A 17,640-nucleotide genomic window follows, 5' to 3' on the forward strand; every position below is an offset into this window, starting at 1 on the left:
TATCGCAAAAATTCATAGTCAACCAAACGTTGTCAGGTTCAACCAGAAATACAATCGGTCAACACTATCTCCGGCGTTATTCAATCTGTACGCAGAACCACTCACGGAAATATTACAAAGAGCAAACATTGCTTACCACATGTACGCAGATGACACTCAGCTGTACATCAAAGTCACATTGACAGAAGAGATAGGGATCATGAACCAGGCACTAATGAGAACCATCTATTGGGTAACCAGCAACCACCCGAAGCTTAACCCACATAAAACCGAATTCCTGCTGATCACGCCCCAGAAAAGAACAACAAGTATATTAGAATGGACCAACCTAATCACGGCTTTAAAGTGTATTCCAAAGATTGTTGACCACCAAATCCTTGGGAATTATACTGGACAAAAATTTGAACATGCTAGCACATATTAACACAATGGCAAAATATGCCCGGTTCCATTTAAGCTACCTCAGAAAACTAAAACCGTTTTTAAATAAGTCAGATCTCAAAACAGCAGTTCATGCACTTGTCATATCAATGATAGAGCATGGATGCACAATGCTGGCCGGGCTCCCCAAGATCTCTTCAGCCCCACTGAAAGCTTGTCTTAAAGCGGCCACAAGACTAGTGTCTGGATCCAAAAAATTCAACCATATCACCCCTCATTTGAAAGCACTCAACTGATTGCCCTATGAAGCAAGAGTTCAATTCAAATTGGCATGTATCACTCACAAAGCTATACATTATAAAACACCAGAGTACCTAGCCCAGAAACTCACTCTATCAGGAGGTTGCCAGGTCTCCAGGAGCCACGCAGATCTATTACTGAAACCGGCACGTTTTCGTAAGAAAATAACTTATGACCGAGAATTCTCCGGTGCAGCTCCTACAATCTGGAAAGCTCTCCCTCCTAACATTAAAAGAATCCCATCCATCGCTGCAGCCAAAAAGGAAGCAAAATTGTTCTATACGAGTAAATAGCTCCCATAATTTCAACAGACTCGCTTTCGTCAACGGTCCTTTAATAATCATATTCTTGCTACCTCGCATCGAACATTAACTTTTTGTGGGCTTGTAAATATGTATATTAAGCTTAATGTTTAGTTCTAATCATTGTACAATAACTGATGACCTGGTAACATAACTGGTTTTGGAAATACAAATGTAAAGCGCTCTGATACCCTACAAAGGGTCATGTTCGCGCTATAGAAAACACCAAATAAATAAATAGACCCTGATGCTATTGTCGTACTGAAAGATGTACTTGTGACAAGAAACCTATTCTGAGCACGTTAGGCTCCAGAGTTCCGCTATTTAAATATTCGGTGAACTGTCATCATATTCCGGTTTTGTTGGTCAATGTCGACCTCCGCATCTATTCGATGGAATTCAGGGCATGTATCAGCATATCAGAAGAAGCCTCTTGTTTCTAATTGAACCGGTGGAGCACATACATTTGTGCACTTGAAAGAATTTTGGATGAGCCCTGAAGAAGTCCGATATAAGAACGAAATGTGTTGGCTACCCTGTGGAGCAAATAAGAATAAAGAATAAAGGAACATTCATAAAAAAACTTTCCGCAAAGTTGTTCATTACTATTAGTGTGTGCTGATCAAACTCTTTTATATACAGAAGATGACCCCTGTCACCTGATATTGCTGATCTCCCAGCTGCCTTTGACATGGTCGACCATTTTATCCTTAGATATGTCCAGGAGTCTTGAATGGGATTCACTGACAATGTCCTTTACTGGCTCGCCTCTTATCTTTCCAACTGACAAGTATGTTCACATGGGCACTCCAGGTCACAACAGAATCACTATCACTTGCAAAAGAATCCCTATCACTTGTGAAGACTCTCAGGGCTCCAAACAGTCTATTGTCACATTCAACCTATACATGAAGCTGCTTGGTGCTCTTCGCACAAATAAACAAAGACGGCCTTGTACCAGCTCTCTCTTCTGAAGAAATTCAAACGGTTTCTTCCAGAAAGCGACTTCTGAGCCACTGCTTAAGCCCTCATATATTCACATCTGGATGGTAGTAATACCCCACTCCATTACATCTCAGACTTCACACAGGCACCCTTTAGGGGCAACCTATACACTGCAGCACATCTCATCCAGGTCTGAAGAAATAGGATCCCATCGCCACAATCCTGATGGAACTCCGGACTTTCTTCACAATCAGCAGCATCACTTACAAGGCCATCACAACCAGCAGCTCTGCTTATCTTGAAGACAATCTGACCATCTCTGGTGGTTCTCCGCATACCCGCAGCCAGGACTCTATCAGACTGAGACTAAAGGTTTAAAAAATACAAATAAAAAATACCTCAGGCCTTTTTAATAATTGAACTGAGGATCTGGACAACATCCCTGTATCCATCAGGATCTGCCGCAACGCAGCTTCAATTTAGGAAAGAGGTGAAGATACACCTGTTTAAAGAACACTATATCACAATGCATTAACCGTCCACAACCCAGCTTCCTCTCCTATCAATTGCTATTTTTATGCATGTCTTTGACTATGTACATCACTCTGCTGCCTTTTGAGTAGCATTAGGGCTTAGGGATGGTAGCGGGCCACAGTGCATTGTGGCCCAGCTCCTATGGATGGCCAAATGTCCTCCATCAATGTAGCGTTTGTCAAATATTAACTCCCAAAGCGGGAGCTTGTTTTTGAAAAAGTAAAAAATAGATCTCCACACCCTGGGAGTTTTCTACCATGGTTTGGGGGTCATTTTATGGTTGAGCATGTGCTAGCATATGCGTCTTGCTTGCGTGGCACTTGTGTATCCAGAAAGGGCTTGGAGCCCACCCACTGCTTATCATCTGTTGGCTTGAGTGGCAATCTTCTTACAGCCTCGTAATTCATCAAGGCAAACCTAACATAATTTACTTTCCTCTCTGTGGTCACACTGCTGTCTTTTGGCTTCTATATATCAATATCAATATCCCGGGTGGGTACACCAACCATCATGTAGGAGTGGTACATTGTGGCTGCTGCAGCGGTACCCGGATTTTTGGAGGCCTTTGCAGTGACGTAACGAAACTTGAGGGACCCCCCTGCAAAGTACAAGGAGGAGCCTCCCTCAAGACATAGTCAAGAGCTCTCAGGCAATGGTACTACTGTGCAGAGGGGGTTCCCAGGAGCTCGAGCCGCACCGCAGGGGCTGCTGGGACCTCTGTTACGCCACTTGGCCGTTGTGCTCAGCCATTTACATCTGAGAACTCTGGAGTGGGGCAGGTGTGCATGGACTCAGCATTATTTGGTTTTACCTCATTTGGAATGTATGAACCAGTGGGCGTGTGGGCTTATCATGCATTATTAAAAAATAAGCAAATAATCTCAATACGGCGCTCAATCTCCGCCGATTACATGGCGTGCTGGGGCACTGCCATACTCTTCGCGAGGAGGCAGTAGTTGTATCGCTTGATGCCACTTTGGCATTTGATACCTTGGAATGGCCAAATATGATGGCAGTCCTCCGGAAATTGGGCTTTGGACCTGAATTTATAGGGTGGGTGCGTCTTCTCTACTCGGAGCCCCTGGCCCAAGTCACAGTTTACAATAAAATCTGAGGTCTTCCGCTTAGAGAGGGGGATGCGACAGGGGTGTCCCCTCTCGCCTCTTCTTTTTGCCCTACCTTTGGAGCCACTAGATGCCTGGATCAGACAAGACCTTTCCCTTCAGGGGCTCTAATGGGCAGACGGATGGAAGGATAGGATATCGCTTTATGCGGATGACATCCTTCTTTACCTCGCTAGTCCTCGCAAGTCACTCATGGTGGCCATGGACATTTTTGCTAGTTTCGGGAGGAACTCGGGATACAGTATTAACTGGGGCAAGTCTGGCATGTATGTCCTCAACGTCGACTCTCCGGTGGTCCCCCATGGCCTCCCGATTGAAGTTGCCACAGACGGGTTTAAATACCTTGGGATTTTTGTTTCTAAAGACGCTACTACCCGGTATGAGAGGAATCTCGTGGCCCCGCTACAACGGTTTAAGGAGGACTTGGCATCCTGGCGGAAGCTCCCGCTGTCCCTATTAGGCCGGGCGTCGCTCTTTAAAATGATGGCGCTGCCGAGGTTCTTATATGCTTTACAGAACTACCCCGACTTGGTGCTGCAGTCGTATTTTACATCTCTTGAAACTGCACTTCGGGAGCTGCTGTTGGCCGGAGTGCCTCGTATCTCCCTCCAGAAGCTAGGCTGGTTCGATGGTGGTATGGCACTCCCGGACATCCGTAAATATTATTGGGCTGCACACCTTTCAGCTATCAATCAAGGCACCTACTGTGACGGTAATGACCCGGGGTATGGAATGGACAGGTGGCTTCTACCAGGGGGAAATTTTGAGGCGGCATTATACTCGAGGCCTGACAGGTTCCCGCTCTCCGGGCCCACCAAACACTCAGTACAAATCTGGCATATAGTGCTACGAAAATTGGGTTGGGCTGATACTCTGACTCTTGCGACCCGCTATGGGCCTCGGAAAAACTGGGTACCTTGAGTCGCACCAAGGGGTTCCGCAACTGGGACTTGATCGGGATTTTAGACACGAGAGACTTATGGGGTTCAGGGGGTGTAGTGTCCTTCGCCTCACTCCAACAGACATATGAGCTTGCACAAACAGAACACTTTCGTTACATGCAGGTCCGACACTCCCTTAAATCGAACATCCCGGCAGGGACGCTTCCCCCAGCCTCATCCCCCCCTAGAGGACAGACTACTGGACGGCCACCTCCCCGAACACACCATCTCCCTCACATATTAAAAAATCATTAACAACTCCCCAGATCATTTGCAATCCCTGAAAACTAAGTGGGAGGCCTCTGGGTTGGAAATAGACGAGGAAGAATGGAAAAGTGTGCTAGCGTCCCCTAAGGAAGTGGCCATCTCAGCTAGACTTCGCTTGATTCAACTCAAGATTCTCCACTGGGTCTATATTTCAGGGACTAGACTGCAATTGATGGGCCGCAATGTGGATGGGCTTTGCCAGAGGGGGTGTGGAGAGGCAGGGCACCATATGGGAGTGCCCAGTGCTCCAGGTCTATTGGCATCGGATACACCAGTGCATGCGGGAGGTAGAGCTCCCGGTTGAGGCAAAAAGGTGTCTATTAAATATATGAGGGCCCACGGATCTATCATCTCGTGGGAAGATCTGGGCCACACTGGGCTTTGCTATCGCAAAAAGGAATATTGCTGGGCTGTGGGGGGCTCCAGGGCCTCCTAAACTTGGTCACTGGAAGTCAGACATGGACTGGTGCATGTTCCAGGAGATGACCGTTTATATAGCCAGGGGATGCCCTCAGAAATGGGTCGGTATCTGGTCCAATTGGAATGAGTATAGGGGTCACATTTGCGAACCCCCCAAGATCACCCGGGTTGACGAACCACTCGTACTACTGAATGTACAATGATGAATTGTAAAGAGCAATGTCGAAGGTACCCAACCCCTTGCTTCTGCTTGATTTCCTAAGGTACAATTGTATATCTTACAATGTATGACTGTGATGTACACCACTGTTTCTTGAAAAGTTAATAAAACATTTTATTTAAAAAAAAGCAAATGCTGTAAAAAATAAATAAAAGAGAAATAATAAGGAAAAATGTAGATCAATAAAACAACAAATAATTTCAAATTATAAACCATTTTATTGGCTTTAGGAAAGACTTGTTACAGAGCAGATACATCAAGATAAATTAAGGTGACTCAGGTAATCGGCCTAGCAGCCCATAACATTAATAGTGCTTTCTACATCGCACTGTGGGTGTTTTGCCTTTTGTTTGTATGGGTTGATTCAATTAGTTAATGTTGTCTTCTGTTTGTATGGTTTAACTCGGGTAGTGTTGCCATGTGTTTGTATGGTTTAACTCAGTTAGTTATACCTGACCCCTCATTTTCTATAGATTTTTTGACAGACTCAGCAGAAACAGAAGCTTGAGTGCAGCTAAAATATTTCAAGACAAGCTAACTTACTTAGATAGATGGCAGGCTCTGAGCTGGGTGTTTAAGAAGTATCCACAACACTACACCAGTTAGCCAGCTCCTAGGCACAATTCTTAAATTTTTTTTAAAAATGGTCTGGCTTTCAGAGAGTCCTAGGAGAACTACAATCGGAACAAAATTTGTGGGAGCCATGTTCCCCTTTTCCGCAAGCAAATATCCCTCAAGGGCATACTGATGGCATCAGTACCTGGGCATGCCCCATGGCATACGTGCTTGGGCCTCCTCGTGTAGTGAGCAGGAGACATGGTGTGCTGCATAAGTCGCCAATGTTTTGAATAAACTTCCCTCATGTTATTACAACTTATTGTAGCATTAAATCAGAAATTTCTGTGAAGCGTCTGTAGTTGCATGTGTCCACATTTCTGCCATGTTCTCATGCTCCTCGGGGAAATCCCATGAGTATGGAAAAGCCCTGTAGGATCTGAATATTTTGGCTGCCGTCTTGCATGGACTCCTATGTAAACCATACCCACAAGATTCTTGATGCTTTGCATTGAGACCCATAATGGAAACTGGTTTGCTGTATGAGCGTTCGAGAGTAACTGCTGTGGATGCCACAGTGTACCATTGGCGCTCCTACTCTGGATCTTGACCACGTGTGATTCACTAGTGGGCCTCTTATTCTGAAACTGTGTTTTCCCAACGCCTGGCTCAGTAGCTTGACACTCATGCAGAAGTGCATATTCCTATGATTGCGTCATGTGTGCAGTAATACCTCTGTTTGGAGGGATTATGCTCTTGGTGTGTATATTAGGCAAAGCTTTAATTTAAGTTCTGACGTGTCATGATGATGCGAGAGCTACAGAACATGTCTAAATCTGTCAGATATGTTACTCTAAGGACGTGCAGCATTCGTACTTCTGTGTTAATGCATCTGCTGCGCTAACTTGGACCTTCACACGACAACAGCTTGCGTTTTAGCACTCTCCAAAAAGACGTTTTTTTACAACCATGTTGTTTGAGTAGACATATATTTTGAGTACAGAGCAATATGGTATGTTGGAATGGAGCAAAAGCTTATGAAGAAACAGCTCACGTGCAAGTTTATAACAAGGCTGGAAGAGAAATGTGTGAGGCTAGCATCACTGGAGCAATGAGGTGTCCTCCTGAAAACTAAATCTGCATTTCACAAGGTGCTGCAGTTAATAAAGTTTTAATCATTTTTGTGTGTGACAAGTCTGAACGTGGTTCATTGTATTTCCTTAGCTGCAACAGTCAATTGTTACTTTTGTTTCTGTTTCAAACTCTGCATGAACCCTTTATATCTTCTGGTCTCTTGCCTCATGCAGAAGATGTGCAAAGGACAGAGTTCCTAATTGAGTCCGTCCATTGGGTTTCATTCCTCTTGTTGGATAAATGAAGCAATTCATCCACACTTACCAGAGTGCATTTTATGACAATTCTAGTGGCCTTCATGTTTGTATTTCTTCACAGGCGAAGAATGCACACCTGTATGTTTTGGTTATTATTTTAGTTTGTTTCCGACCCCTTCCGTATGGGTCACCAAAATGGACCCCATAGTCATCCAAGCAGTGAAGGTTGTGTGATCGTGGGGCATTGTTGGTACATGCTATCATGGATCATTGTTGGTCCATGCTATCATAGGGCATTGTTGGTCCATGCTATCATGGGGCATTGTTGGTCCATGCTATCATAGGGCATTGTTAGTCCATGCTATCATGGGGCATTGTTGGTCCATGCTATCATAGGGCATTGTTGGTTCATACTATCTTGCAGCATTGTTGGTCTACGCTATCATGGGGCATTGTTGGTCCATGCTATCATAGGGCATTGTTGGTCCATGCTATCATGGGGCATTGTTGGTCCACGCTATCATAGGGCATTGTTGGTCCACGCTATCATAGGGCATTGTTGGTCCATGCTATCATAGGGCATTGTTGGTCCATGCTATCTTGCAGCATTGTTGGTCTACGCTATCATGGGGCATTGCTGGTTAACGCAATCACGGGGCATTGTTGGTCCACGGTATCATGGGGCATTGTTGGTCCATGCTATCATAGGGCATTGTTGGTCCATGCTATCATAGGGCATTGTTGGTCCATGCTATCATAGGGCATTGTTGGTCCATGCCATCTAGCAGCATTGTTGGTTCACGCTATCTTGCAGCATTGTTGGTCCAAGGAATGAATCATGGGGCATTGTTGGTCCATGCTATCATAGGGCATTGTTGGTCCATGCTATCTTGCGGCATTGTTGGCCCACGATATCATGGGGCATTGTTGGTCCACGGTATCATGGGGCATTGTTGGTCCACGGTATCATGGGGCATTGTTGGTCCATGCTATCATAGGGCATTGTTGGTCCATGCTATCATGGGGCATTGTTGGCCCATGCTATCATGGGGCATTGTTGGTCCATACTATCATGGGGCATTGTTGGTCCATGCTATCATGGGGCATTGTTGGTCCATGCTATCATGGGGCATTGTTGGTTCATGCTATCATGGGGCATTGTTGGTTCATGCTATCATGGGGCATTGTTGGTTCATGCTTTCATGGGGCATAGTTGGTCCATGCTACCTCTGTGAACTCAATGAGCCAAGAATAGTTTTCCAACTGCATGTTGTGGTTCTTGCGAAAACATTGCTATGATTGAGTGTAGTAACATTCAATAAAATAAGAGGCTTATATACAAAGTCCCTGCAGACTGCAACTACACAAAGTACACAAACAGGATTATCGTACAATAGTTACATTGTTTTATTTGTGCAGAAAATGCACAAACAGATTTAAATATTTGCACAATATACACACACGTAGAACTTGCTTTGGAGTGTGAAAATTACTTTAAGGGGGTATGTTACACTGCAATCAAAGACATATTAACAGGTAATCTCAAAAAATATTTTAGAAATAATGTTATAAAAATCTGTACATCCAAATGTTAGCTCCAGAGCTAATTCTGATTGTATGAAAGGCAATCTTTGATATCAGATTTAGTTATACAAATACAATTAGAACATTTCAACATTCAACCATTCCAAAGAAAACATATTAAAAGTATATTGCTGCAGTCTGTCATTGATAACAAAAGTAATTTCAAATATTGCATAGCAGAAAATGAGGTCATTTATATGCATATAACACTGCCACATTTTTCAATGGGAAAACGTGCCATTTGCTATTAATAAATAAACGCTGGTTCGGACCACGACCACAAAACACTAACCGTTTACCCTTCATAACAGAAATCATACAGTAAAACTTCAAGAATTTCCCAAAAACTGTGGCTTGCAAATTGGTTTAGTGCAGTCAACTCGGTAGATTTAAAGTAACCATTCTTTGTAAGCACATTTGCTGGATTTGGAAAATTGACTTTTCTTGCTATGAAGTCATCCTACTGGCCTGCAGATTAAATATCTATTTATTTTAGTAATATCAGTAGTAGAGAAATACAGTATATTTCACCCACATGCCCTCATGGAGCATTTTTTTGTGCACTAAAACGCCCGTTCTGCAGCATGGGTAAAACTTGACGGCACTCTGATGGCACCTTAATTGCTGAAGGAAACATACATTGTTGCTTCAAAAGACGCGGAGCCCACTGCGTAAACATGTATGCTCTGTTCCCTTAGCACCAAGTCTGTTCGCCACAGGGTTTTCACATTTCTTTAGCATCCAGTGCAGCGGGATGGCAGAGGTAATTCCCCACAGTATATGTACACTTGTTACGTTATCCAGTTATAACAATGGACGCGGAACAGTCACTCATCCTTCCTCTCGGGGCTGGCTGGGTAGAACTCACTTCATGTGCACGTTACTTCTTCAATGGCCTTTTGGTCACAATGGTTTATTGATCACAGCGACACCTGTTTGAAAAGTTGAAGAAAAACACAAAACAGTGTTTGCTTTGGTATCTATGAAATAGGGACTGGAAAACATTTACGACTGTTAAAACAGCATCATTGGATTTGAGAACAATTATTCTGTACTGTAATGATACCCAGAGTAGAACTGGTCGAAGTCGGAGCAGCTTTAACAGAGTCCCTTAACCCCTGGCTGTGCCCGACTTTGATTGACTAAACACAATGTCTGTTGTGCTTGTAAGAGATACTACGTGTCTTAGATCAGAAACTGACACCCCCTAATGAATTGACAGATCAGATATAGCTGCCTTCACTAAAATTCCTGCCAATATGCCCTTCCTTTGAAGAAATCCATTACACCAAGTGACAGGTTAAGTAAATCTTTCACTGCTTAGGCAGTTGTCAAACATGCTAAGCAGCAGGCCGCTTTAGTTTACTAAACACCAAGGAGTTGTGTAGTGCTACACAAAACCAATTAATTATGGATGTATGACGTTACAACGCATGCTTTTACCACGCATGCCTTTACAACGCGGTTTTTACAACGCATGCCTTCACAACGCATAGTGCTTTTGGGCGCCGGATAGTGAATAGTTTAATTTACTATTCCAACTCCAGTCCCCGTGGATAGTAGGGAAGGTGTTGGATAGTACATTAAACCTATTCCCTATCCTAGAGCGCCCCCCCAGCGCAATGCGTTGTAATGGTTTGCGTGGTAAAAGTTGCGTTGTAAAGGATGTTCCCCATTGTATCTATTTGTGGACAAGAAATTAATTATACATACGTTGGCAGGAAAATATGACGCATGATAGTTATTGATTAGGTAATTAGAATGCATCCATGCTGACTACCAAAGCTAATATTTTATTTAACACAATAGTTCAATTCCACCCTGAAGTTGGGAGGAAGGAGGCAGACTGTCTGTTACCCAGGGTTATATGCATGACAGAACCGGTTTTGACAGATTCTGAAAACAATCGCTCACGTTCCATTCTGGAGAAATTTCACCGAGTTCTAACTTTGGAGCGATGAAAAGCTGTCCGCTCCAATAAACGACACTGCCATTAAGTCAACAGTAAATTATATTTGCTGTACAAAGGAGTGCAGAGGATTGATCAGCTTAAAGACAAACATTTGTTTTTTAGCAAAGAGCAGATATGGTCGTAATTAAAACGTCTTTCAGATGCAGTAGTAGAGAGCAACAGGAATATGATGCAGAACACTTGTGTCCTGAGCTGTAGGAGATTGGTTTAAGCTTTAAGGGAAAGAATCTTTAAGTATGGCTTTACTTAAGTAGCGTTGGGTGTCCTCCCAGACTGAACAGATATCACAGATGACACTGAATAATTCATCGACATCTTTTGCACTGGACCGTGCCAAAGTGTATGAATGGATCTCAAGCAATGTATTTACTAGCTTCCATGGGCACTGGATCAGCTAGGAGCTGCACGGTGCAGCACTGGTGAGGTAAGAATGGAGATCTGGGCTTACAGTCCAGGTTCCAAAGGTGACTTTTCCTATGTGACACAATTGAAATTGCCTCTGTTCTGAATCTTACAAGCTCTAGCAAAGACCCACTGTTAGTAAGAGAGACATAATATGACACCACTACTATGAACGTCGAGGCTCAGCCAAAGTGTATGTACACTTTTGTAAACAATTTACGCGTACCACCAAAAGAGACTTGTGCTTCGAAACACCATTATGAGTCTATGAATGTGCACTGCGGCTGACTTAAGGCTAGCCACAAGAAGGCTGAAAGCTTAGTACATTAGGAGAGCTGCAAGAGTATACCTGATAATGTCTTGTTCAATCGTGATACTTTAGGGTTCTCCTATCAATTCCACTCAACTCTAACACCTTTGTGAAATGTGTTCAACTTGCTAATCTACAGTATCTTTTTTAAGTGGAGAAGCAGGCCCCAAAGTCAAAAGAATATTTTGAGCACCCTGAGTGGTACTTGAGGAATTTAGGAACAAAGTCGGTAAGACATGTATGGAGAGAGAAATGAATGGTATATCAAATGATCCTAATAAAGGTGTAGGAGTGTAGATAGGGGAGTCCATGATGTCCGAGTGAAAGAATTATTTAGACAGACACAGAGTGTAGATAACTTGTGTGAATTTTATTACTTCCCTTGGCCACCAGATCTACAAGGCTAGAGGAAGAGTAGACACAAGGAAATATATGACTCATGCTGCAGACATGATTTGGCCTGCTCATCACAGAGCCAAAGCTACCAATAACATGAACAACAATTCTTTCACTGTCTGTTCTTGAGTTGTGCACCTTCCTGTATCATCAGTTAATCTGGGGAGTAAACTGAAGCGGTGATCTTCCTGACACAGAGACCTTAATTTAAGGAGCCCATGAACTTTCACACAGTGACCCACATTTATGAGCTATTCATACATCCTAATACAGCCCAAACTGGCCAAAGACAGACGCATTTTTTGTTTTAAACTTTATTTTCCCTTTTCGCATAGAAGTACAATAACAAAATGTATGTTACATAGCATAATCTATTGATGATGGCAGTAAGGAGAGCGTGCATGCAAAATACTTCTTAATATGCGTTACATACAGGAACGTCACTAAGTCAGAAGTCTGTACATATGGGGATATACGTAAAACATTAAAAAAATAATCGTTGACACTCCAACATATGTGTGGTAGGGCTAACCATCAGAGTTACATAGTTGATACTGGAAAAAAACATCAATATACCTGCGGACAAAATATCAATCTGAATAAAACATGTGGAATTATTTATAACTCAAAGTCTAATCAGCCAATTCCCTTGGGTACAATTTCATTCTCTGGTTGCGACTGGTGTGCAGAGTTAGCCTTGGTAATGTAGGTTCGGTATGGACCCCAAATGTCCACCGGTCTGGACGCACTAGGAACCTGAGCAAAGTATTCTTCACAATTAGTGCTACAAAAAAGCCATGCTTCCAAGCCATGCCTTCAACTTCGGGGGTTGTCTACTACCCTACAGCAAAGCGATTTCCCTCTTGGCTAACAAAAAGCCCAAGGCAGCAAGTTTTCTAACAGCACGAGGGAAGTTGGATACATAGCCCAGCAACGCATTTCGGGAGTAGGCACCAGGTTCATGCCAAAAATATCGCTGACGGTCCTGTGTATCTGAGACCAGTATTCATGAAGAAGGGGGCAAGTCCAAGAGAGGTGAGCAAAGTCGGCAAAGGTTGCCTTTCACTTTGGACAGTGGTGGCGACGACTAGGGTCAATTCTGTGAGAGCGTGCTGGAGTATGGTATAGTCTGCGGGGAAACTTAAAATGAAGGAGTTTGTGTCTACTGTTTAGGGAAACTTCTTTGGTAGCTCTACAACATTGCTCCCATTGGTCGTCTGTAATAGGTTTACCCAGATCTTCCTCCCATGCGGTGCGAACCCTGGAATCAGAAACGGGAATTGAGTCACTGCACAGTTTGTATAATTTAAGGACAATGTGTGCCCCGGAGCGGTGTTGGATAAGGAGAGTTAGTGGGGGTGTTGGGTCCGGAGCCAGTGGGAATGTGGCAAAAGAGGCGCGAAGAATGGATCGTAAACGAGTCAAGTCAAGTCAAGTCAAATGATTTATATAGCGCGCTACATACCCAGAGGGTCTCAAGGCGCTTGAAGAAAGGTGGGGAATTACTTGTCGAATATCCAAGTTTTAAGTTGTTTTCTGAATGCTAGGTGGTTCTGAGTGAGGCGAAGGTGAGTGGTAAGTGAGTTCCAGGTTTTAGCTGCCAGGTAGGAGAAGGATCTACCTCCCATGGTGGTTTTGTTGATGCGAGGTACAGTAGCAAGGGCTTGGTTGGAGGATCGTAGCTGGCGGGAGGGGGTGTAGAAGGAAAGTCGTGTGTTGAGGCATTCGGGTCCAAGTTCGTAAAGTGCTTTGTGCGTGTGGGTTAGGAGGCGGAAAGTAATCCTCTTATTGACGGGGAGCCAGTGGAGGTTTTTCAGGTGACCAGAGATGTGGTCTTTACGCGGGATGTCTAGTATGAGTCTGGCTGAAGCGTTCTGGATGCGTTGGAGTTTTTTCTGGAGATTTGCGGTGGTACCGGCATATAGGGTGTTTCCGTAGTCCAGGCGAATCGTGACCAGTGCGTGGGTGACCGTTTTTCTAGTTTCGGTGGGGATCCAGCGAAATGTTTTTTTGAGCATGCGAAGAATGTTGAAGCAAGATGATGAAACGGCGTTGACTTGTCTGTTCATAGAGAGTGAGGAGTCCAGGATGACGCCCAGGTTACGTGCGTGGTCCGTCGGGATGGGTGCTTTTCCAAGGGCCTCTGGCCACCAAGAGTCATCCCAGGCGGAGGGGGAGGTACCCAGGATAAGGACTTCTGTTTTGTCTGAGTTCAGTTTCAGACGGCTGTGCTTCATCCACTCGGCTACTTCTTTCATTCCTTCATGTAGGTTGGTTTTGGCAGTGTTAGGGTCTCTGGTGAGTGATAGGATCAGTTGAGTATCATCAGCGTAGGAGATGATGTTGAGGTTGTGTTGGCGTGCGATGGCCGCGAGGGGGCTCATGTATACGTTGGAGAGGGTGGGGCTGAGTGAAGATCCTTGTGGCACGCCTCAGATGACTTCAGTGGCTTCTGACTTGAATGGTGGGAGGCGGACTCTCTGGGTTCTTCCGGTGAGGAACGATGTGATCCATTCCAGTGCTTTTCCTTGGATTCCGATGTTATTGAGGCGCTGTAATAGGGTGCTATGACAGACTGTGTCGAAGGCTGCGGAGAGGTCGAGAAGGATGAGGGCGACTGTGTCTCCATTGTCCAGTAGAGTTCGAATGTTGTCTGTTGCTGCGATGAGGGCGGTCTCAGTGCTGTGTTTGGCTCGGAAGCCGGACTGTGAGGAGTCGAGGGATTTGTTGGTTTCGAGGAAGGCGGCGAGCTGGTTGTTGACAGCTTTCTCGATGACTTTGGCCAGGAATGGAAGGAGCGAGATGGGGCGGTAGTTTTTGAGTTCGGTGGGGTCAGCTGTGGGTTTTTTCAGAAGGGCGCTGAGTTCTGCGTGTTTCCAGCTTTCCGGGAAGGTGGCGGAGTTGAGGGAGCAGTTGATGACGTCTCGGAGGTGTGGTGCTATGATGGAGTCTGCTTTGTTGAAGATGTGGTGAGGGCATGGGTCTGTGCGGGATCCTGAGTGGATGGAGTTCATCAGGTGGATGGTGTCCTCAGTGGAGATTGTGTTCCAGTCATTAAGGATGTTCAGGGGGGGTGAAGGTGTGGCAGAAGGATGGGTGGGTTGGTCTCCGGGTTGGTTGTCGAAGCTGTTATGGATGTCTGCGATTTTGTTGTGGAAGAATGAAGCTAGGGAGTCGCAGAGGGCTTGAGAGGGGGTGATGTCGTTTGAGTTTGCTGAGGGGTTGGTAAATTCTTTGACGATATTGAATAATTCCTTGCTGTTGTGGGCGTTGTTATCTAGTCGGTCTTTGAATGCGGCTTTCTTGGCAAACCGGATAAGTTGGTGGTGTATGTGGGTGGCGTTTTTGAAGGCGTCCCTGGTGCTGGTGTTTGGGTCTTTTTTCCAGGCCTTCTCGAGGGAGCGACAGAGTTTCTTAGATTTCTTAAGATCATCGTTGAACCAGGGGCGTTTTTGCTGCCTAGTTTGATTTGACGTTTTTTCAACGGTGCTAGGATGTCGGCGCTGTTGGATAGCCATTGGGTGAGGTTAATGGCTGCTTGGTCGGGGTTTGAGGAGTGGGCAGGGGGGTTTTGGAGAAGCGATGAGGAGATCTGGTCGATGGTGATTTTGTTCCAGTTTCTTCGCAGAGTAGGTTGAGGATGGTTGTGGGTTGTGGTCTTATTGTAGATAAAGTGAACGCAGCTGTGGTCCGTCCAATGGAGATGAAAGAGCGTTCAGAAAATCGGGAGTCTTCTGAAATGGAAAAAGCGTGGCCCTCATGGAAGAGGTCGCCGATGGTATGAATGCGAAATTTCTCCAGTGTTTTTTTGACCACTAGTTCTCCCGTAATCGGGAACCAAGTAGGATTGGGCAGTGGTAGGGCCGGCGAATACAACTGGGCAAGATCCAATAGTCTGAGCAGTCTGCCCCAGGCCCAACAGGTGGTTGAGACAGTCTATATGTCACAAGGGTTGCGTGGGAAATCTGTGGGGAGGATAGCGGAAAGGAGTCTATGAGATACCAAATCAGCTTCCGGTTTCAAATATAAGTTGCGAGCGTTTGGGTGGAACCAGGGGTATGCATAGGAGCATTGTGCTATTAGGAAATAGAGGTAAAAATCAGGGACCCCAAATCCTCCTCTTTCATAGGGGAGAGTCAGCACCCGCCAGTTGACCCGCAGAGACTTGCCTCCCCATACTAGGCGCAATAACAAGGAACGCAACTGAGAGAAAACATTTTTTGTGAGCGGGATCGGAATATTGTTAAAAAGGTATAGAAACCGTGGAAGGACAATCATTTTAATTATGGCAATACGCCCTGCCATGGATAATAGAAGACTTATCCATCTCTCTATCTGGGTCTCCAATGTACTGATTGCACTACCATAGTTCAATCTAATCATGGTGGAGGTATCGAGATGAATATGCACACCCAAATATTTAACCGATTCATGACACCACTCAAGGGGGAAGGAGCAATCCCAAGCGGACGTGATAGAGGTAAGTGGAAAAATAACTGGCTTATGCCTGTTGATGTGGAGGCCAGAGAATTTGCCAAAGCAAATTATTTCCAAGATAAGAGGCTCAAGATTGAATTGGGGCATCCTGACATATAGAATCGTGTCATCTGCATACAGTGAAATCAGGAGGGGACCAGTGCGGAATTCTAACCCACGGTGCAGAGGATCCATTGCCAGAATAAAAGGTAATGGGGACAAAGGGCAACCCTGGCGTGTGCCACAAGATAAGGAGAAAAGCTTGGTGATGGTGCCATTAAGACGCAGCCTGGCAGTAGGTGCAGTGTATAATAGGGCCACTGTAGAGACAAAACATTCCGGCATGCACATGCGTCTCATGATAGACAAGAAGAAGGGCCACTCGAGGGAGTCAAATGCCTTCTCCGCATCGAGAAGGACAGCGGCGGCCGGAGTGGAAGGGTCAATTGTATGTAAAACCGTGATCAGGGTCCTCAAATTTAGAGAAGTTGAACGATGCAGCATAAAGCATGACTGTGCTGGGGAGATGATAGCCTCCATCAATAGTGAAAGGCGGATATCGATGACCTTAGCCAGAATCTTATAATCGAGGTTTAACAAAGAGAGAGGTCTGTAAAAGCTGCATAATTTGGAGTCTCTACCCGGCTTAGGAAGCAGAATAATGACCGCTTCTCGAAATGTAGGAGGTGAGCGGCCCGCCTCCAGTTCCTCGGCATAAACCTCTACTAGTCGAGGGACCAAGATCTCCTTGTAGACTTTATAAAACTCGGCGGAAAAACCATCCAGTCCGGGCGCCGATTAACCCCTCAACGCATCAATATCCTCAACTATGCTATCCTGCGAAATGGGGAAAGCTTGAAAATTCTGCATGTGTTTTTCCAGATAAACCATGGCAATCTCTGCAATGTAATCACCCTGATCCTGCAAAGCTCCCGACAGTTTGGTTGTGTATAAAGTTTTGTAGTAGGAAAGGAAGGTGTTACAAATTTCCGGAGTGGTATGGAGCAGATCGCCCTGTGGTCCAGGAATTTCAGTGATGTATGATGTGTTATAAGGGGGACAGAGCATTTGAGCCAATAGTCTACCGAGTCTGTCGCCCTCGCCGTATCGGCGAGCTACGGATTGCTTGTTAAGGAATCGCAGCTCCCTGTGCGCCTCGTCTCTAAAGTCCATCATTAGT

General features: G+C 45.0%; 1 protein-coding gene across 2 annotated transcripts in view; it reads right to left on the reverse strand.

Annotated features, from left to right (window-relative positions):
- Nucleotides 1-8,703: 8,703 nt before the first annotated feature.
- Nucleotides 8,704-17,640, reverse strand: part of LOC147702891 (kelch-like protein 3) — a 530,880-nt gene continuing 521,943 nt past the window's right edge. For both annotated transcript variants that reach the window (XM_086931483.1, XM_086931484.1), the window contains exon 15: nt 8,704-9,836. In XM_086931483.1, the coding sequence (XP_086787609.1) occupies nt 9,808-9,836 (29 nt within the window). In that variant the 3' untranslated portion in view covers nt 8,704-9,807. The remainder of the gene's footprint in view (nt 9,837-17,640) is intronic.

This window comes from Lissotriton vulgaris, chromosome 7 (genome assembly GCF_964263255.1).
Source record: "Lissotriton vulgaris chromosome 7, aLisVul1.2, whole genome shotgun sequence".
Lineage (NCBI taxonomy): Eukaryota > Metazoa > Chordata > Amphibia > Caudata > Salamandridae > Lissotriton > Lissotriton vulgaris.